The sequence below is a fragment of the Vulpes lagopus genome, chromosome 12 (genome assembly GCF_018345385.1).
Source record: "Vulpes lagopus strain Blue_001 chromosome 12, ASM1834538v1, whole genome shotgun sequence".
Taxonomy (NCBI): Eukaryota; Metazoa; Chordata; class Mammalia; order Carnivora; family Canidae; genus Vulpes; species Vulpes lagopus.
In genome coordinates this window covers 7466969-7489204 of record NC_054835.1, presented here as the reverse complement: position 1 = coordinate 7489204, position 22236 = coordinate 7466969, and the positions used below count along the sequence as shown (strand labels likewise).

The 22236-nt window shown below is 42.3% G+C and overlaps 1 protein-coding gene across 6 annotated transcripts in view; it reads right to left on the bottom strand.

Moving 5' to 3' along the window:
- Window positions 1-21979, bottom strand: part of GPR107 (G protein-coupled receptor 107) — a 91175-nt gene extending 69196 nt beyond the window's left edge. The window contains exon 1 of one of the 6 annotated variants that reach the window (XM_041724381.1): window positions 21074-21979. In XM_041724381.1, the coding sequence (XP_041580315.1) occupies window positions 21074-21214 (141 nt within the window). In that variant the 5' untranslated portion in view covers window positions 21215-21979. The remainder of the gene's footprint in view (window positions 1-21073) is intronic. The other 5 variants (XM_041724382.1, XM_041724383.1, XM_041724384.1 and 2 more) reach the window with 5 other exon arrangements.
- Between the last annotated feature and the right edge of the window lie 257 nt (window positions 21980-22236).

Below are 22236 nucleotides of genomic sequence, written 5' to 3'. Positions count from 1 at the left end.
AGGGAGCCTGCTTCTCCCTCTGCCTGTGTCTCTGCCTCTTTCTGTGTGTCTTTCATGAATAAATAAATAAAATCTTTAAAAAAAAATTTTTTTTTACTGTAGAAAATTTCAAACCACCAACTCATGGTCCACTTTGATCCTCTATACTGCCCCCCACCCACAATCTCATCTGAATGGGATCTTATTCTAAATAGACTCAAATCTCTGATGCTCTATCATCTATTAATATTTCTGCGGGGCAGCCCGGGTGGCGCAGTGGTTTAGCGCTGCCTTCAGCCCAGGGCATGATCCTAGAGACCTGGGATCAAGTCCTACGTCGGGCTCCCTGCATGAGGCCGATTTCTCCCTCTGCCTGTGTCTGCCTCTCTCTCATTCTGTGTCTCTCATGAATAAATAAAATATTAAAAATATATATTTCTGTGTATAACTGATAAGAGCGTCTTAGAAAAAATAACCATAATCACATGCTATGCTCTTAGCCACAATAAATTGCTTATCAGGTTAATTAAACAAGATTGCTCATCCATGAGAAGTCAAGTTTACAGGAACATAAAATACAGGACTATTCCCAGGTACATATTTATATGATTACTGATAAAAACTTGCAGTTTTTCCCAGCTTTCCTAATAGACTTATATTATCTGAAATCAGTGGAAACACAATTAGTCTCAGAAGTACTAATCCAAACAAGGAAATAAGCATCAGTTTGCTGCTGCTGCTGAAACAATCTGAATTAATATATAATTAACTTATTACAGAGGATCCAATTAGAGGAAAGGCACCAGCAGATTATTCTGATTTCAGATTTTTCTGAAAAGTTTGTCTTTATCTTCAATAAACTATTTGTAAAATTAAAACTTCATCTTAAGAGGATCAAAATTCTACACCAAAATTTTACCCAAAAAGTATGTTTAAAGTGTTACAGTTTCAGGTCATCATCATGGATGCATTTTCCCCCTCTTTTTCCTATTTTGTTTGCATGCAACTTTATTTTTAACACCACAAATGTGTTATAAGCATTTAGGAGTAAATTCTTATTGAAATAAGTTATCCTAAAATTTCTGATTTACAAAGAAAGTCTGAATTAAAATACAATAAACTTGCCAAGATTTGACCTCACCAATAGTTAACTTAAAACAAGATGTTTGTCACCTTTCTCCTATCTGGTTGGTAGAAGTTATTAAGAAGTAGTGTGGTGTGGTGTGAATATGTGGGTAAATGAACGCTGAACACTCTTATACACTATATGTGGAAGTGTGAACTGATAGAATGTAGATACAGGCTATTTGGTACCTTCTATTTAAAGGAATCCCATGCCTAGGAATCTACACCACAAAAGTACTAGAGCTGATACACAAAGATACATGTACAAGAATAGTCACAGCAGCTGTTCAGAATTACTAAAATCAATAAAATGCAATATAAATTTCTATAAACAAAAAATGATTTTTATAAATTACGAGTCTTCCTTATAATGGAGTATCAGTGTAGTGGTTTTTAAAAAAAAAGGATGTAGGCAGGCCTGTCATACCAACATTTTAAAAATGTCTACAAAAGAGGGGTGCCTGGGGCTCCTGGGTGGCTCCATCCTTTAAGCATGCGCCTTTGGCTCAGATCATGATCCCAGGGTCCTGGGATGGAGTCCTGCATCGGAGTCCCCAATTCAGGCTTCTCCTGTCAGGCTCCCTATTCAGCAGTCTGCTTCTCCCTCTCCCTCGGCCCCTCCCCCCACCAACTCATGATGGCTCTCTCCCACTCCATTGTTCTTGCTCTCTAATAAATAAATAAAATCTTTAAAAATACATCAATAAAAAGAGAGGGGTGGGGGCAGCCCCGGTGTCGCAGCGGTTTGGCGCCACCTGCAGCCCGGGGTATGATCCAGGAGACCCGGGATCAAGTCCTACATCGGGCTCCCTGCATGGAGCCTGCTTTCTCCCTCTGCCTGTGTCTCTGCCTCTCTCTGTGTCTCTCATGAATAAATAAATAAAATCTTTAAAAAAAGAGAGAGAGAGAGAGAGGTGCCTGGCTGGCTTAGCTGGTAAAGCAGACAATACCTAATCTCAGGGTCGTGAATTTAAGCCCCATATTTGGCAGGGAGGCTACTTTAAAAAAAAAAAAGAAAGAAAGCCTGTAAGATAACAAAAAAAGACAGGTAAATTCAACAAGTATTTACAATGAGTACCCACAGGCACTGCTCTAGATTTTGAGAATGAGCACTGAGTAAGGTGGAAAAAAAAGTCCTGCCTTGGTGACTTTGTATTCTAATAGAGAAAGGATATAAGAACACAAACACAGTAAAAAGGAGTGGCCAAGGAGTGCTGCAGAGAATCAGACAGAGCATGGGAAGGAAAGTGGGAAGGGGGAGGCTGGACCATTCAGCCACTTAGAGGGGAACTGTCCTGGAGAACATCTCTGAGGAGTCCCTCTGAGCAGAGAAAGATAGAGTGCGCATGGACCACACAGACCTTAGGGGGAAGGGTGCTTCAGGCCACAGCACCAAGCTTGGTAGCCTGAGGACAAGAAGCTAGCTAGTATGGCTGGACTTTGGCTTAGAAGTCACTGAAGAGCTCTGCCCAAAATCTGATCTTAGATTTTATAAAGTGTGCTGACACCAAAAAAAGAAAGAAACCTGTAAGTGGGGAATGTGCATCTGAAGATCATTAAAGTTATGTAGAAAAATGACATACCAACCCAACCAGGGAATAGGGAACACAAAGGACCCTTCAACATGCCTGTGGCCCTCTTCTATTAGGCGGGCTTTTGGATCAGCAAAAAGTCACCTTTCACACACTAAATACTATTTCATTCTTTCAAATGCTTTATGAAAGGTAATTGAAACTCATGTTCTCATTTATACTTACCCAATCAAAATACTTTTTGGTTTTCTACCAGCTTTGCCTCTAAAAATGAAGTATTATATTCACAAAATCATTTTTGACTTCTGACAGTGAGATTTACAATAGTTTTTACAATCAAATGTAACTTTTAAAAATTATAAACAACAGAGGTGCCTTGCTGGCTCAGTCCATATAGCATGCAACTCGTGATCACAGGGTCCTGAGTTTGAGCCCCACGTTGGGTGCAGGGATTACTAAAAAAAAATAATAAAATTGTAAAAAACATATGTTAGTTAAAAAGGTATAAGCAGAGCCACAACATATAGTCTTGCTATGTGGTGGCATCCATAACAAGATTAGTCACGTTAATGGGCACTCACAAGCCCACTACCCAGATTCAGAGAATTTTTTTAAATATTTTATTTATTTATGATAGACATAGAGAGAGAGAGAGAGAGAGAGAGAGAGAGAGGCAGAGACACAGGCAGAAGGAGAGACAGGCTCCATGCCGGGAGCCCGACGTGGGACTCGATCCTGGGGCTCTAGGATCCCGCCCTGAGCCAAAGACAGGCGCTAAACCACTCAGCCACCCAGGGATCCCCGAGAATTTCTATTTTTACAAACATGGCAACAATACCTTTTCCAGTAGTAAGCGATCATTTGAGGAAAAACTAGGACAGAGAAATGTATTCAACCCTTCATTCAACATACACCTGCCAAACTCCTACCATGTGTTGGGCACCATGCATCAAATGGACAGCCAGATAAGCCAGCCCCTGGCTTCAGGAGGCTCACCATCCTCCCAGCTGTACAAAAGTAAAAGGAGTAACAACACATATCCATTTACCCACTCTCCAAACTTACTAAATGTCTATATTATAGTTGCTTCAGATCCACAGGAAGGGAAGGAGGGAAGAAATAAAACACTGGTGACAAAGAATTAAGCGCCTCTGTACCTCTCTATTGAACCCTGATCTCCCACACCCCTTCTCACTCATGAATTGGTTAGGTGCTTTCCTATTTTTTCTTTTAAAAATACTTTTACTAGATATATCCATAACCATAAATATCATATAGTATCATTGTGTGTTCTAAAACTTTGGATAAACTGTGTCATGATGTATGAATACTTCTGTAACTTTCATTTTCAGACATATTTTTTGAGGACCTTCCTGTGTTGATACATTTAGCATGCTCTAGTTCCACATTTTACCTGCTTGTATTCCACCACATGTACATCACAATATGGACAGTTCCAACTTATGGTTCAAATTATAATTTTTTAGCCTATACACATTCAGCAGAAACCGTTACTTCGAATTTTTGAATTTGGCTCTTTTCCCAGGCTAGAGGTATACATGATCCTCTCCCATGATGCTGGGCAGTGGAAGCAAGCTGTCGCTCTCAGGCATCCCTGCAATCACAATGGTAACCAACCCCTACACAGACAACCATTCTGTTTGCCACTTTGAGTACAGTATTCAACACGCTACATGAGATGTTCAGCACTTCATAACAAAATAGACTATGTGTAAGGTGATTTTGTCCAGATGTAGGAAATGTTAAGTGTTCTAGGAGTTTAAGGTAGGCCAAGCTAAGCTATGATGTTTGGTAGGTTAGATGTATTAAATGCAGTCAACCTGTGACATTTTCAACTTACAATGAGTTTATCAGGACTCGATTATGAGTCAAGAAAGATCTGTATATCCACTTCCCCATCCATGTACATTCAGGTAATTTCCACTCACGTCGTAACAGGGTTGTTATGAACACCCCTGTACAAATCTTATGCATATTTGTGTGGACATCAAGGGTATATACATCTAGATGTGGAAATCCTGAATACAGAGTGTGCACTCTTCAGTTTACTAGAAATTGCTAAATGGACCTCCAAAGTATAGAAAGTTTCCTTACATCCTCACTGAACCTTGATGTCAGACATTCCATTTTGCCTACTCTTGAGAGAAATCCATGCTGACACTAGTTCAGCTGCATTTCCTGATATTTCATAAGTTTGAGCACCTTATCTGTTTATTAGGCATTTGAGGTTTTCTTTTGCAAAATGCCTTTTTTATGGCCTATGCTCATTTTCCTTTTGGATTTCTTTTTATGTTCTTTATATATTCTGCCTCCCAATCTTTGACTTCTAGTCTTTTCTCGTTCTTTTTTTTAACTGGGTAGTATCTTTTGCCATAGAAGTGTTTTTCAATTTTGAAGGACAAAGCCTATCAATCTTTATTCTTGATAGTATTTTTAACCTTTTTTTTTTTAAAAAAAATATCCTTCTCTATTCAAGGCCATAAAACACTAATACATTATTCTAAAAGTTTGAGTTGTTTCCACGTTTTGGTCTCATGTATGTATGTATGTATGTATGAATGAATAAATAAATAAACATTTTATTTATTTATTCATGAGAAACACAGAAAGAGAGGCAGACACATAGGAAGAAAGAGAAGCAGGCTCCATGCAGGGAGACCCATGCAGGACCTGATCCCAGGACTCCAGGATAACGTCCTGGGCCAAAGGCAGGTGCTCAACTGCTGAGCCACCCAGGCGTCCCTAGGAATATATTTTTGGGTAAGGTAGTTCTCTATTTACTTTTTTTCTTCCCATATGGAATGCCAGTTGTCCTAAGACTATTTCAGAGCAACCTGTCCTGTGAGGTCAGCTCTATTACGTATCAATATCTCATTAAGATCTAAGTCTCTATCTGCACTTCCTACTCTGTCCCATTGATCTGTTTCACTCCCACTACAGTATCATATGGCTTTATGATCTGAAATCAAGTAAGACAAGCCCTCTCTTCTGTTTAGATTTGTGTTGGCTATTTCAGGACTTTTGGTGACTAAAAGGGAGAGCCAGGGGGCTTCTGGAATGCTTTTAAGATCCTGTTTCTTGACCTGGGTGCTGGTTACATGGGTGTGTTCCATCATAAGAAAATTCACCAAGCTGTACACTTACCAGCTGAGGTACTAAAGAAAGAACCAGCAATGCAAGGAGAGGAACTCACAGAAAGACTGGCTGTCTCACTAAGAATGTGAGCTCCCCACTAAGGTGAACAGGATGTCCCTGATGGCTTAAAAGGGCAGTGAGGTGACTGGATTTTGTTTTTAGACAGCTCACTCCAGCTACAAGACAAATATGAAGTTGGACTAATGCTGGGACACCAGCTAGGAGATCAGACTGGCCCATAAAGTAGAAGGATGGCCTGACCTAATGGTAGCAGTGAGAGCAAAACAAAAGAGAACAAGAGAGAGCAGTGAATGGACTGAGAGAGCTACTTAGAACACACATTCACAGAACTCAGTGATGACAGTCATGGAGAGATTTCAGGCTTGAGAAAATGAGTAGCTGGTGATTCCAGTTACCAAGGAAAGACCATCTGGAGGAAAAGTATATAGTTTGGGAATGAAGGAGTGGAAGGACAAGTGGGTTGCCAACATGCAGAGGTGATTACAAGACAAGTGGGCAGAAGCTGGGATAGGCAGATGGATTTAACTATCCAGAGCTCCAGAAGAAAGATCTGATCTGGACATGAAACAGGAAAAAACACTGATATGGGGCTCCTAGTGGCTCAGTCTGTTAAGCGTCTGCCTTCTTCTCAGGTCATGATCCCAGAGTACTGGAATCGAGCCCCACATAGGGCTCCCTGCTCAGCTAAGAGACTGCTTCTCCCTGCCTCTGCCTGCAGCTCCCCTGCTTGTGTTCTCTGTCAAATAAATAAATAAAACCTTTAAAAACAAAACAAAAAAAGGTAAAACACTCATAACCCCTAAAGACAATTACTATTCTGGTGTATTTTCTTCTTTTCTCCTCATTTAACAATAGTTGTTTTGCATGAAAAATTCTGTTCCCCTGATTAAATATCAGAATATGAGGAATACTTTTCTTTAATTTTCCCAAAATTTCACATTAAAGTTGCTTTCAAATATAAACACAAGTGGAGTAATGATACTTCAATTTGTTTTTCTCATAAACTGAACTTTAAAGAATAAATACAGTAACACTTAACTGAGCTAGCTGAAGGTCACCTACCTGGTGACTTCATTTTAAACAGCTCACCAGGATCCCTGGGTGGCGCAGCGGTTTGGTGCCTGCCTTTGACCCAGGGCGCGATCCTGGAGACCCGGGATCGAATCCCACGTCAGGGTCCCCGTGCATGGAGCCTGCTTCTCCCTCTGCCTATGTCTCTGCCTCTCTCTCTCTCTCTGTATGACTATCATAAATATAATAAAAATAAAACAAATAAAATAAAATAAAAATAAACAGCTCACCAACTGGCAGTCCACAGATAGTATGGCCTGTAAATGTGTTATATTTGGCCAACATTTTTTAAAAATTTTAATTAGTTGCTAGCTAATAGCATATAAAAGCCAGAATTTCTAACGTTTCTTGAAGGAACAACAACAACAAAAAGAACCACAAGATCCAGTATGTCTAGGCCACATTCCAATGCAGCAAAATTGGAGCAGCAGCAGCCGCCTACAGAAGAAACATGTGCTCCTCAGCTGGCCATGCTCCCTGGGGTCTCCTGAAGCCAGCTCACACATTGTATCTACCTAGTTTCTAATAGCATCTAAGCCTGTGACCTCTAATTAAAACAAACATCAATAAATAAATAAATAAATAAATAAATAAATAAATAAATAAAACATCAGATCCGAAAGGTAAGCAAACCTGTCTCTCAGCAAAAGGCACCCACAATCAAGTTTCTCTACAACAGAGAAAAGCAAGAATACTACCATCTACCATTCACTGCCTGCCTACTATTGATGATAGGAGACACTCCCTCATGAAGCTTAATAATCAAATTCTTAGCTCACTGTATTTAGACAGCAACTTATAAAAGGAATGAGGTCAGATTTACTCAATAAGGCAAAATTCTGACAGCTAAGCATATGAGAGAAAAACTAGAAGCTGAAAGAAAATGCAAAACACAGAAGTCTGGGGTCCTGGCAATCAGGGCTCTCGTTGGTAACAGTCAAGTGAGGGCTGCTTGCCCAGTGCAAGTGGTAAGCCCTGATCCTGTGCTCAAATGCTGTCACTCCCACTTCTGTAACCCAAGCTCTGTTTCCCTAATTCATAAAGTAGGGATAACATTTATTTCAAAGAGCTGACAAAGAGTTAACGAATAAAAATATCCAATATTTTAGCACAATATCTACCTTATACTGGATACTTTAATAAACAAGTAGCTATTACCACCACTTAAAACATATTCTACAGGACACCTCATTTCCAAGTGAGCCCAGAACACCTGTCCCTGGACCAGTGGTCTCCACTCTGCACACAGCAACCTCACATACCACAATTCTGGCAGCAGGGATGAAAGATTTAAAACAACACTGAATGTACCAACAGCATCTACCTCAGTGTCCCATTCACCCAGCTCACTTCCTGTCTCGCTCTGCGTTGCCTTGGATGAACTGCTGGCTGCCTTGACCAAGTCGTCTTCCATGCTCCCAAGGCCCAGATATGGGATTTGACCTTATGCTGTTGCAGGAGCACACTGTACCCTTTTCCTTTTTCAGAGAGGGAGAAAGGGACAGGGGCAGAGGGAGAGAAAGAGAAAATCTTAAAAAGGCTCCATTTCTTAGCACTGAGCCTGACATGGGGTTTGATCTTACAACCCTGAGACCATAACCAGAGCCGAAATCAAGAGTCAAATGTTTAACTGAGCCACCCAAGCGTCCCTGCATCCTTTTCTACACTACCCTGATCAATACTCTGGACAAAGCTAACCACATTTACCTTACATAATGACCAGTTTTGGAAGCTGCCTAGGAAGGGTATGAGGTTTACCAAGATGGATCAGCTAATGGTCCATGACCCTAAGAGGAGGCAAAGCATGGATAAGGAAGATTCTCTTCATTTCCCAAAACTTGGGGACCCCTGGGTGGCTCAGCAGTTTGGCGCCTGCCTTTGGCCCAGGGCACGATCCTGGAGACCCCGGATCGAGTCCCACATCAGGCTCCCGGCGTGGAGCCTGCTTCTCCCTCTGCCTGTGTCTCTGCCTCTCTCTCTCTCTCTCTCTCTCTCTCTGTGTCTATCATAAATAAATTAATTAAAAAAAAAAAAAGGATTTCATTTCCCAAAACTTTTCAGATACTTTGTTTTGGGGGGTGGAGGGCTCACAAACCAAACCACTGGTTTAAGGAAGATCCACCATTATAAGGCTGGTATGATCCTGATCAGGTGGTAGTGGTTTTCAAGTATTCATGCAAAGGGACTTGATTTATCTACTTACGATCATCACAACATCAAATTGCTAAAGATGTTCTCTAAAAGTCATTACTCTCCTAACTCTGGGAAACGAACAAGGGGTAGTGGAAGGGGAGGTGGGCAGGGGGATAAAGTGACTGGTTGATGGGCACTGAGGGGGACACCTGATGGGATAAGCACTGGGTGTTATACTATATGTTGGCAAATCAAACCCCAATAAAAGAATATACAAAAAAAAGTCATTACTCAAAAACAAAGTGATAACATATTGCTATGAAGGCAGAGCTTTGTTTTTTTTTTTAAGGTTTTATTTATTCATGAGAGAGACACAGAGTGCAACAGAGACATAGGCAGAAGGAGAAGCAGGCTCCTTGTGGGGATCCTGATATGGGACTCGATCCTGGGACCCCGGGATCATGCCCTGAGCCGAAGGCAGATGCTCAACCTCTGAGCCACCCAGGTGTCCCAGAAGGTAGAGCTTTGAAATGAGGTTATTACATATTGCATTCGTTTCCAAGGGCTGCTGTCCCAATGCCCACAGACTGAGTGGCTTAAAACAGCAGAAATTTATACTCTTACAGTTCTGGAGGCTAGAAGTTCAAAGTCAAGGTGTAGGCATGGCTGTCCTCCCTGTAAAGGCTCTAAGGAAAAATCCTCCCTTGTCCTCTGAGCTTCTGGTGGCTACTGGCAATGCTTGGATCTTCTTGATATGCAGATGCCTTACCCCAATCTCTGCTTCTGTCTTCTCATGGCCTTCCTTCTCTCTGTGTGTCTCTTATAAGGACACCAGTATATTGGAAGTAGGGCCCATTCCAATCCAGTATGACCTAATCTTAACTACTTACTTCTGCAAACACTCTATTTCCAAATAAGGCTAAATTCTGAGGTCCCAGGTAGATATTAATTTTGGAGGGACACTAGTCAATGCAGTGTGTGTGTGTGTATACATACATACACACACATACCCATCCTCCTAATCACTCACACTGAAGTGTTTTAGATCTTAATTACCCAGCTCATATGTTATCCTTCAACTACAGAGGTGAAGCAAAGATAAACTCAAAATGGACAAAAGATCTAAATGTGAGACAAGAATCCATCAAAATCCTAGAGGAGAACACAGGCAACACTCTTTTTGAACTTGGCCACAGCAACTTCTTGCAAGATACATCTATGAAGGCAAGGGAAACAAAAGCAAAAATGAATTATTGGGACTTAATCAAGATAAAAAGCTTCTGCACAGCAAAACTAACAGTCAACTATAACTGTTGAAAGACAACCTACAGAATGGGAGAAGATACCTGGAAATGACCTATCGATAAAGGGCTAGTATCCAAGATCTATAAAGAACGTATTAAACTAAACAGCAAAGAAACAAACAATCCAATCATGAAATGGGCAAAAGACATGAACAGAAATTTCACAGAGGAAGACATACACATGACCAACAAGCACATGAGAAAATGCTCCGCATCACCTGCCATCAGGGAAATACAAATCAAAACCACAATGAGATACCACCTCACACCAGTGAGAATGGGGAAAATTCACAAGACAAGAAACAAGAAATGTTGGAGAGGATGTGGAGAAAGGGGAACCCTCTTGCACTTGCACTGTTGGTGGGAATGTGAACTGGTACAGCCACTCTGGAAAACTGTGTGGAGGTTCCTCAAAGAGTTAAAAATAGCAATTGCACTGCTGGGGATTTACCCCAAAGATACAGATGCAGTGAAACGGCAGGACACCTGCACCCCGATGTTTCTAGCAGCAATGTCCACAATAGCCAAACTGTGGAAGGAGCCTCAGTGTCCATTGAAAGATGAATGGATAAAGATGTGGTCTATGTATACAATGGAATATTACTCAGCCATTAGAAATGACAAATACCCACCATTTGCTTCAACGTGGATGGAACTGGAGGGTACTATGCTGAGTGAAATAAGTCGATCGGAGAAGGACCAACATTTATATGGTCTCATTCATTTGGGGAATACAAAAATTAGTGAAAGGGAATAAAGGGGAAAGGAGAGAAAATGAGTGGGAAATATCAGAGAGGGTGACAGAACATGAGAGACACCTAACTCTGGTAAACGAACAAGGGGTAGTGGAAAGGGAGGTGGGCGGGGGGTTGGGGTGACTGGGTGACGGGCACGGAGGGGGGCACTTGACGGGATGAGCACTGGGTAATATGCTCTACGTTGGCAAATCGAACTCTAATAAAAATTTTTTTTAAAAAAATCAGTTATCGGGATCCCTGGGTGGCGCAGCGGTTTGGCGCCTGCCTTTGGCCCAGGGCGCGATCCTGGAGACCCAGGATCGAATCCCACGTCGGGCTCCCGGTGCATGGAGCCTGCTTCTCCCTCTGCCTATGTCTCTGCCTCTGTCTCTCTCTCTCTGTGACTATCGTAAAATAAAAAATAAATTTAAAAAAAAATAAATTGCAAATTGTATTTAAAAAAAAATAAAAATAAAAAATCAGTTATCTATTAAAAAAAAAATAGAGCTTGAAGGAAAAGAAAACCTACTCGCTAGTCCAGACAATATTTTTTTACCCCAACATTTTTCCTACTAGTTAAAAAAGTAGTAAACTACATGTGAGGGTGCGCTAAGAGAGAGAAAAAAAAGAAAAAGAAGAAACAAAAATGTGTAATAGCATTAGTGGAAGGGGCAGGGGCAATAAACATGGAAAAAAGACAAAACAATCACTAGAATTTTCTAGGGTTGTTTTGTTAAGAAACTCTAGTGATCAAATATTTGATTCTTCTGCACTATTCTTAGAAGAAAGCAAATTGGCATATATGCCACCAAAAGGTAGTCATTTAAAAAAGGCCTGTTATGTGCTTATATACACATATGCTGAAGACTGGATGCTTGATACATAGTTGTACTTAAAAGAGATGAAACCCTGAAAGGTCTATGTAAGGAACCATTTAAAGTGAACACTGACAAAAAAATAAATAAATAAATAAATAAAGTGAACACTGAGGGACACCCGGGTGGCTCAGTCAGTTAAGCATCTCTACCTTTGGCTCAGGTCATGATCCAGGGTCCTGGGATCAAGCCCTGCATTGGGCTCTTTGCTCAGCAGTGAGTCCGGTTCTCCCTCTCCCTGTCCTTCTGTGATTAATCTCTCTGGCGTTCTCTCTCTCTCTCTCTCTCTCAAATAAGTAAATAAAATATTTTTTTTAACAAATAAATAAATAAAGTGAACACTGAGGTTCACTCAGGAGTTCTTTCTAGATCAAATGGCCAGTACTGGTATTAAAATATCCTTCAAAGTTCTATCAACTATCCCACTTCGGTGCATCAAAGGTAGGAAAGGTTATGAAAAATGAAGAAGATCCAGATCAATCCATATGTTCATTTATTCAAGCCCAAACAAAATGGAAACCTGCTGTCTTCTGGCCATACCAATTAACTAAAGAGCAGCATGTGCTCAAGCGAAGCTACAGTGCTTCACTCTGTTGGTTTAATAGGAGGAAAAGGAGTAATTCAGCTTTGATAATGGGTAATAACACATGAACTGCCCTTCATATCCCGCAAAAATGCTAGTTCGATAATCATCTCCCCAAACTTAATCCTTTCACCACGAATGTGAGTGGGAGTGGGAACATATGTTTACAGTCTGGGGATAGATATGCATCTTGCTCCTGCATTCCCTTACCAAATCTGAAGTCACGTTAACAGTATTACCTGGTCTTCCTCCTATAGTCTGCTAGGTGGTGGCACCAGCATCCACCTTTACAACCTCTGCCAGCAACCTGGATGCTACCCCCTTCCTTCACCTCTACATCTGTCCATTATTAACATTCTAAAGAGCTAGTGGTCAGGGTACCTGGCTGGCTCAGTCAGTGGAGCATGACTCTTAATCTCAGGGTTGTAAATTCAAGCCTTATGTTGGGGGGTAGAAATTACTTAAAAATAAAATCTTAAAAAAACAAAACAAAAACAGCTAGTGGTCTATACCCTCTTCTCTCCCCCCACCTCCACAGTGCCCTACTTTAGGCCCTAATCTTGCACCCAGACTCCACCTATAACTGGCTCATCCCTTGCTTCCAGTCCTGTCCCCCTGATCAAGCGTCCACAGAAACCTATCTAAAATGTAAACTCAGGGGTGCCTGGGCAGCTCCTCTGGGTAAGTGTCTGACTCTTGATTTCGGCTCAGGTCATGATCTCAGGGTCATGAGAATAAGCCCCATGCTGGCTCTGCACTGACCATGGAGCCTGCTTCGGATTCTCTCTCTCCTTCTCCCCACTCTCACATTCTCTCTCTCTTAAAAAAATAAAATAAAATGAAATGAAATGTAAAATCAGTCACTGCCAAACTAAAAAAACTACAGTGGCTCCCTGAATGCTACAGACTCAAAAGTGCCTTTACATGCTATCATGGCCTACCTCTACGTATTTCTTCTCCTCTGCGCTTCACTTTGTACACCAACACCATGACAGTAGACTATTTCTTGCCGCCATGCTCATGAAGCTGTCCACTCTGGATGATCTCTTTCCACATGCTTCTCTTAGCTAATTCCTTTTCCTAACATGTAAACTCTTGAGGTTTAACAAGTATGTTACCTCCTACAGGAAATCTTGTCTTAAGCTCTCAGAAAAGGTTCTGAATTCTGTGCTCCCACAGTCCCAGGGCATGACTGTTAAAGACACCATGCTGTATCAAAACTCCTAGTTTCCAGGGCACAAAGCACATATTTGACAAAGAACTAGTATCTACAACATATAAAGAACTGTCAAAACTCAATAATAATAAAAAAAATCCAATTAAAAATATGCAAAAGAGGGTTGTCTGGTTGGCTCAGTCGGTAGAGCATGGGACTCTTGATCTTGGGGTTGTGAGTACCAGCCCCATGTTGGGCATCGAGTTTACTTAGAAAACAAACAACAAAAAATGCCCCCAAAATACAACTACCTATTTCTTTCTTTTTTTAAAAAGATATACATTTTTAAATTTTTTATTTATTTATTTATTCATGAGAGACAGAGAGAGAGAGAGAGAGAGAGAGAGAGAGAGAGGCAGAGACACAGGCAGAGGGAGAAGCAGGCTCCATGCAGGGAGCCTGACGTGGGACTCGATCCGGGACTCCAGGATCACGCCCTGGGCTGAAGGCAGGAGCTAAACCGCTGAGCCACATGGGCTGCCCAGCACTAATTCTTTTTTTTTTTTCTTTTTTTAAAGATTTTATTTATTTAATCATGAAAGACACACACAGAGAGAGAGGCAGAGGCACAGGGAGACGCAGGCTCCATGCGGGTAGCCCGACGTGGGACTTGATCCTGGATCCCCAGGATCACAGTCTGGGCAGAAGGCGGCGCTAAACTGCTGAGCCACCAGGGCTGCCCCAACTACCTATTTCTGTGCCTGTCTCACTTTTGCATTTCTAGTGCCTAGCACATAGTAGCCATTTAATAAATGTTGAAGGAATGAACTACTATTTAGTTTGTTCTACTACTCAATACTATGTTTTTTTTTTTTTTCAATACTATGTTTTTACATAAATTATACCTAAGTCTTATAACTACCTTGTGAGAGAACAAGCATCATCCCTATTTTACAAATGAGGGAACTGAGGATCAGAGTAGCACCTGAACACTGGTATCTAATGCTTTCTCTTCTACTCACACTCTAACCACACTCCCCCTCACCCTGGCATATTCTTTTTTTTTTTAATATTTTATTCATTTATTCATGAGAGACACAGAGAAAGAGAGAGACATAGGCAGAGGGAGAAGGAGCCTGATGTGAGATTTGATCCCAGGACCCCGGGATCACACCCTGAGCAAAAGGCAGATGCTCAATCACTGAGCCAGGTGTCCCTCTCTGGCATATTCTTATTCACTTCCCAGGTCTCAGTTTTAATGTCCCTTTTTCACGGAACTTCTCCCTTATGCCAAAAACCAAGGCATGTTCCTCCTTGCACAAAATACAATACACATATCTCAGGCCTGGGCTCATGTGTACCTCCTTATCTTCCCCTCTTGCCTTCCACTCTACCCCTGACCACTCTGCTCCAGCCACACAGGTCTCCCCCTAGTTTCCAAGACAAATGAAATGAAGAATGTCCTACTCGGGGCCTTTGCACTTTTGTTTCCTCTGCCTGCAATTCTCTCCCCTAGACCCTCAAATGCTTGCCTCATTCTTTAAGTTTCTGCTCAAATACAATCTCTTCAGAGAGGCCCTCTCAGAAACCCATCAAGAATGGCTTCCAACTCCATCACTCTTTACCCTGATACTGCTTTATTTCCTTTTCAATTCATCCCAATCTTAGACTACTTATGCGTTCATGTGTTTCAGAACTTACTGTCCATTACCTCTAAAATGAAAGCTCCATGTGTACAAGGTCTCGGCCCTGTTCACTGACACAGCCTGTGTTTAGAGGAGTGCCTGCTCAGCATATAAGACACCTGATGAGGGATCCCTGGGTGGCTCAGCGGTTTAGCACCTGGCCCAGGGTGTGATCCTGGAGTCCCAGGATCGAGACCCATGTCGGGCTTCCTGCATGGAGCCTGCTTCTCCCTCTGCCTGTGTCTCTGCCTCTCTCTCTCTGTGTGTCTCTCATGAATAAAAAAAAAAAAAAAAAAAGACACAGGTATGATGAGTATCTGCTGAATAAGACCAGAGAAGGCATATGTTGCAAAATCATCTAGTAAGCTTAAAATCATTCGTGTTAGTCAATGTACACACACACACACACACACACACACACACACACACACAGGTTTTAAGCCAAAACAAAACATTTCAGGGGATCCCTGGGTGGCTCCATGGTTTTGCGCCAGCCTTTGGCCCAGGGCATGATCCTGGAGTCCCGGGATCGAGTCCCGTGTCGGGCTCCTGGCATGGAGCCTGCTTCTCCCTCTGCCTGTGTGTGTGTGTGTGTCTGTCTGTCTGTCTGTCTATCTATCATGAATAAATAAATAAATCTTAAAAAAAAACACACATTTCAGGTACATACTCTTTGTGCAACTTTCTGCTTTAATCCACCTTTTCACTTAACACCTTCTGATCTAGATCCCATTGGTGTAGAGGATGTCTTATGTGACTACTCTAAAAATTATAGCATTATTTGGAAGGAAGTCAGGATTCCAACTGACATCTGTCTATTCCAAAGTCATGCAATTTCCTAAATGATATTAAACTGCTGGTATAAAGTTTTGATTTATGACTATGGTTTATAATTTGTGGATGACTACCATAAAATTATGTACTCAGCCCAAGAAACGTCCAAATTAAACCAAAGCACTCAAAGTTTAGCAAAACACTCTCTTGCTACCATCTCATATGCAGCAGCTACCTGAAAGCTAAAATTATCAGTAATCAAAATATTTTGTATTTGTAAATAAAAGTTCACATGTAAAAACTATATTCAGACAAACTCTAACATAAAACTCAGATTATCCCTTTTTATCCCATTAGTAAGAATCTAAAAATGACTATTAAAATAACATCAAGGCAGCCAGGGTGGCTCAGTGGTTTAGTGATGCCTTTGGCCCAGGGCGTGATCCTGGAGACCTGGGATCGAGTCCCACGTCTGGCTCCCTGCATGGAGCCTGCTTCTCCCTCTACCTGTCTCTACCTCTCTCTCTCTCTCTCTCTCTCTGTCTCTTATGAATAAATTAATAAAATCTTTAAAAAATACTAATAAGGGCAGCCCGGGTGGCTCAGCAGTTTAGCGCCACCTTCAGCCCAGGGCCTGATCCTGGAGATCCCTGCATGGAGCCTGCTTCTCCCTCTGCCTGTGTCTCTGCCTGTGTGTGTGTGTGTGTGTGTGTGTGTGTGTGTGTGTGTCTCATGAATAAATAAATAAAATCTTTAATAATAATAATAATAATAAATAAAATAAAATAACATCAGTGGGGTGCCTGGTTGGCTCAGTCAGTTGAATGGGTCTTCATTTCAGCTTTTTAGGTTATGATCTCAGAGTTGTGAGATTAAGCCCTGCACGGGGCTCCACGCTGGGTGTGGAGCCTGTTTAGGATTCTCTCTTTCCCTCTCTCCCTCTGCACTTTCCCACCCCACTCATGCAAGCACTCCCTCTCTCCAAAAAAATAAATAAATAAATAAATAAAGTAGAACAACATCAGTGATCATTTAAACACACCATTTATTCAAAGTTAGGAATCAGAAAATAAACACTCAGTGAATAAATGAATGGAAACCACCCATCATCCAGAAAAAGCTATGTTACATTCCATATTTTAAGTTTCTGAAGTCATTAAGTATTAAGATACTGAGAAAAATTCCCATCAACAGAGGGAAGTCTATACTCAGAATATGGAGGGCCATATCTGTTTTCTTTGCTGGTCTGAAACCTCCATGCCTGCATGACATTTGGGTAGGGATCATAACTAATATAAACTATCTATTTTTCCTGAGCAGATGAGTGTGTAAGAAATAATACTTGTTTCTACTTTACACACTTTTCCTTTGTCTCATGTGTCATATTTGAGAAACATAACAAAATCTACTGTAAGATAAAACATATAACTTTAATCAAGACAGTGCTATACTTTGACAGCAAACAGCACAATTAAGGATCAAATGCCTAACTGCTATGATCTGAATGTTTGTATTCCCCCAAAATTCATGTTGAAATCCTAATCCCCAAAGATGATGCTATTAGGAGGTAGGGATCTCTGGGAGGTATTTATGTCATAAGGCCTGAGCCTTCATGAATGGAATTAGTGCTCTTATAAGAAAGACCCCACAGAGATCCTTCACCACAACTACCATAAGGGCACAGAAAGTAGACACCAGCTATGAACCACGAAGAGGGCCCTCCACAAAGCCAGCACCTTGATCTTGGACTTCTCAGCCTCTAGAAGTCTGAGAAATCAATTTATGCTGTTTATTAGCTGCCCAATCTGTGGTATTCTGTTGTAGCAGCTTGGAAAGGCTAAAGACACTAACAAACAGAGATGTAAGCATTGGACATCAACAGGGCAAACGCGACAAAAAGACGATCAGCACATCTCTCAATGGAGGAACACCGCACTAACTATGAAGTGGTCTTGCCGAAAGAATCAATTCTGAACATGATCAAGCCTCTGGATCCAATTAACAATTAAAGGACAGACAAACAGGCTAAACTAGAGAACACATGTCTACACAAAAACACACATGTGAATGTTTGTAGCAGTATTATTCACAATGGCCAAAAAATGAAAAAACTCAAATGTCATCAACTGGTGAATCAAGAAAAGATGTGGTCTATCCATACAATGGAATAATATTCAACCATAAAAAAGGAATGAATTATGAAGACATGGTACACATGGATGAACCTCAAAAATTTAAGTAAAAGCTATAGACAAAAGACCTTATATTGTGTGATTCCATTTATATGAAATATCCAGAAAGGGCAATCTATAGAGTCAGAAAGGAGATTACAGGTTGCCTGGGGCTGGGGAAGGGAATGGGAATTAACTGCAAATCAGCACAAGGGATCTTTTGGTGGTGATGAAAATGTTCTATGGCTGGATTGCGGTGATAGTTGCACAACTCAGCAAATTTACTATCAATCACTGAGCTGTATACTTAAAAAGGATTTATTTTATGAAATGTAAACTGTACCTCAGTAAGGTAGTCTTAAAAAGGTATGGAATGGTCGTGAGTTCAAGCTCCAAGTTGGGCTTGATGCTGGGCATGGGGCCTACTTAAAAAAAAAAAAAAAAAAGGAATTTGAGAAGATTGGGAAAACCAGAAGGATGATGAAAAGTATAGTATGGGGGAGTGTCTAACTGGTTCAATCAGTAGAGTGTGCGACACAACTCTTGATTTTTGGGGTCGTGAGTTCAAGCCCCACGTGCGGAGAGATTAAAAAAGAAAGAAAAGTGTAGTATGGAACAAGAAGAGTGAATAAAAAAACGAAAAGATTCACTTTTAATTATAAAAAACAAAGAACGTGAAGACAGAAGTATTGTGTGTGGGGATGGTGCAGAACCAGCCCCTGGTTAATAATGGTTATTCAGGCTGGGTGACAGGTACATGGGAGTTCATTCTGTCTACTACTGGTATCTGTTTGAAATTCTCCATGATAAAAAGGTTTTAAACAGATCTACACATATTTATGGTACTTAGTGACTTCTTCATGTTACTTCTGTCAGTCTAGGTGTACAACCTGATCAAGTCTCCTATTTCTCCCAGTCTCCAGCAAAACACGACAATCTAATGTTGCTGCTCTGATAGGCTCCCTTCAGGTGATTTGTTTCCTTAGGGAAGAAGTCAGAATATTTATTTAATGAGAAAAGAAACCACTACGGTATTATTTTGCAATGACTACCACAATACTTATGAAACATGTACACAGATGAAAAACATTAAGTAATTTAGCACAACAGGAAGAAATCGATTACCAGAACTACACCAAGTAGTTTGCTTCTGCCACTGAGGTTCGTACATGTTTTCATCTCTACCAACACTATCAGTATTTACCCAATGATGCTGACATTTTATTTCTAGAAATATACAAAGAACATTGGACTGGGAACCAAGGGACATGGTCCAGTGTGTTCAATTACTAGCTTCATCTCTAATTTATAACCTGTATGAACTCAGTTAACACTACTTAATCTAAGGATCCCAACCTATAAAATGAAAGCACTCTGAAGATCTGGAGTTCTTAAGTTGGACGAGGACCTAGGGATAAACTTCAGCAGGATCAAAAAGTCCCAGAAATTCCACAAGAATGCTTTGTCTACATTTCTACCTGCACTTCTCTGGGGAGAGGTTCTATAGATTTTGACAGATTCTCAAAAGGAGCCATTTACTTAAGAATCATTTTAATTAGGATAATTTTTACTTATAAACAACAAAAGCTGATAACCAAAGGTTGGTGCATGGGTCTGGCCAGGCTTTTTAATTTGCATTTTATATTCTTTAAACTCTACCTTCACAAAATACAACACTTCGTGGTCTGTTAATGTTTTTTTTTTTAAAGAATTTTTTTTTTAGTTTTTATTTATTTATGATAGTCACACACAGAGAGAGAGAGAGAGGCAGAGACACAGGCAGAGGGAGAAGCAGGCTCCATGCACCGGGAGCCCGACGTGGGATTCGATCCCCGGTCTCCAGGATCGCGCCCTGGGCCAAAGGCAGGCGCCAAACCGCTGCGCCACCCAGGGATCCCTGTTAATGTGTTTTAATAAGACGAACTTCCTATAATCCCGCAACTTCTTAGAAAATTGTACATTATGAAAAACATGTAGAGGGCTTTGGGTCATAACGACTTATGTTTCTACTCCCCAAATATATTAACCTGATGAACTGTCTGGAGGCACGTTCTAGCCTCAGACGACTGTTAGCTGTGAGTTATAAAGTAAGATTCAAGGGGTCATTCGAGGCCTATCATAAATCTCTTCCCTAAACAATGACAGGAACGAGGGAGAAAAGGGCAGGCCCTCTAATTAGAAACACATTTTTGATGCAGGTTTTAAATTCTCGGTCGTGTATTTCAAGCAATATTTGAAATTCCTTAAAAAAAAAAAAGACAAGACTTGAAATTCCTTCTGAAGATTCCCACTTTCATCAGTCCAGACAGCGCACTAAGCCGAACCGGGAAACTGAGGCTGAGGTTTCGCGTACCTTCAAGGAGCACAAGAGGGTGGAAGAGTGGACACCGTGGACAAGTGAAGTGGGGTTAAGAGTTAGAGGTGCAGAGGGAAGAGCTGGAGGCTCTCTGCTAGGAACCGAGGGAAGCCAGCAGGGACTCCAAGCGCTCCCCCCACCCCAACCCTTGAGGTTAAGGCCGCTGTGCAGCCCCCTCCCCTCTGAGCTCGGCTCCAATCTTCCTGCCCCTTCCAGGCGGCCCGAGGACCCGGCCATTTCCACAGTTCCCAAAACCCCGCTCACAGAGAGAGGCCGCGCCGGGGGCTAGGGCTGGGGGCAACCGCTCAGAGACCCACCACCGTGGGGCAAAGTTGTCCTCAGCCCGGGAAAGCGGCCTCGGCCTCCGCCCCGCGCCCGGCCCTGCCCGGTCCTGCCTAGCCCTGGCCGGCCCTACCTTGAGCGCCAGGTGGTGGACGCGGCCCAAGCCAGGCTGGGCCAGCAGCTGCAGTAGCCCCAGTAGCGGGAGCAGCTGGAGGCCGGCGGCCAGCGAAGGACGGCGGGAGCCCGAAGGCCCGACCGGCGCCGGGACGGCCATATTTGTTCCAGCATCACCAGCCGCTTCCCCTCCCGCCCACTTCCGGGGGCAAAGGGCGGCGGCTCCCGGAAGTGCCTGGAAGAGGAGGTCAGCGGCGGGCAGCGTGGGGCCTGCGGTGCTTCTGGGGCCTGAGGCCCGGAAAGTTGCCGAGGGGCCGAGAGTGGCCACCTTGGGCCGTTCAGTTTAGTCTCTCCGGTGCAGACTTTTGGTGTGGCCGGAAGAGGTGGAGCCTCGCCGGGGGAGGGGGTTGAGAAATCTGTGGCGGTTGCCATGGCGACAGTCGCGGGCCCCGACACCCTCCACCCCCACCCCCACCCCCACCCCCCCGCCGCTACCCTCGCGGGGCCTCACATCCGCCGGGAGGAGTTTTGCAAGCGACCGCAGAGAGATCTGGGTTTTCTGCGGGAGGGAAGTCTTGCGCTGTGGCTACAGCACCGTGCCCGGCGGATGAGCCGACTGGTTTCAAGAGCGAGCGGCCTTAAGTCGGTGGAAAATACCGAGTTCCTGGCTTGTCATAGGTCCCTTGGTTTTGTTGAGGCACCTCACACTAAAATGTCAGACGACATGGTTGCAGGAATAGGATTTATTCGAGTCCTTTTGCGTGCATTGTTGTATTTGATCCTTGGAACAATCTGGTGAGGTAGGAGGTAGGTATGATCGTTATGCCCACTTTACAGGTAAGCAAACTGAGGCTCTGAGAACTTAAGTCGTTTGTTCCAGGCTGACAATCACAAGGAAACGTTTAAAGACTGTTATATTGCCTCATGCTGTTTCGTGCAACCTCAAGAGTCTGAGTCTTAACGTTTTTCTTTTAATTCCGCGTGGAAACTTTTTGCTTCTAATCTGTGGGATTTTTTTTTTTTTTTAAGGATTTTATTTAATCATGAGAGACACAGAGAGAGAGGCAAGGTCCCAGTGCGGGACTCGATCCCAGGACCCCGGGATCACGCCCTGAGCCGAAGGCAGTCAACCACTGAGCCCCCAAATTGTCCCTAATCTAGAGGGATTTATAGGGAGATCTT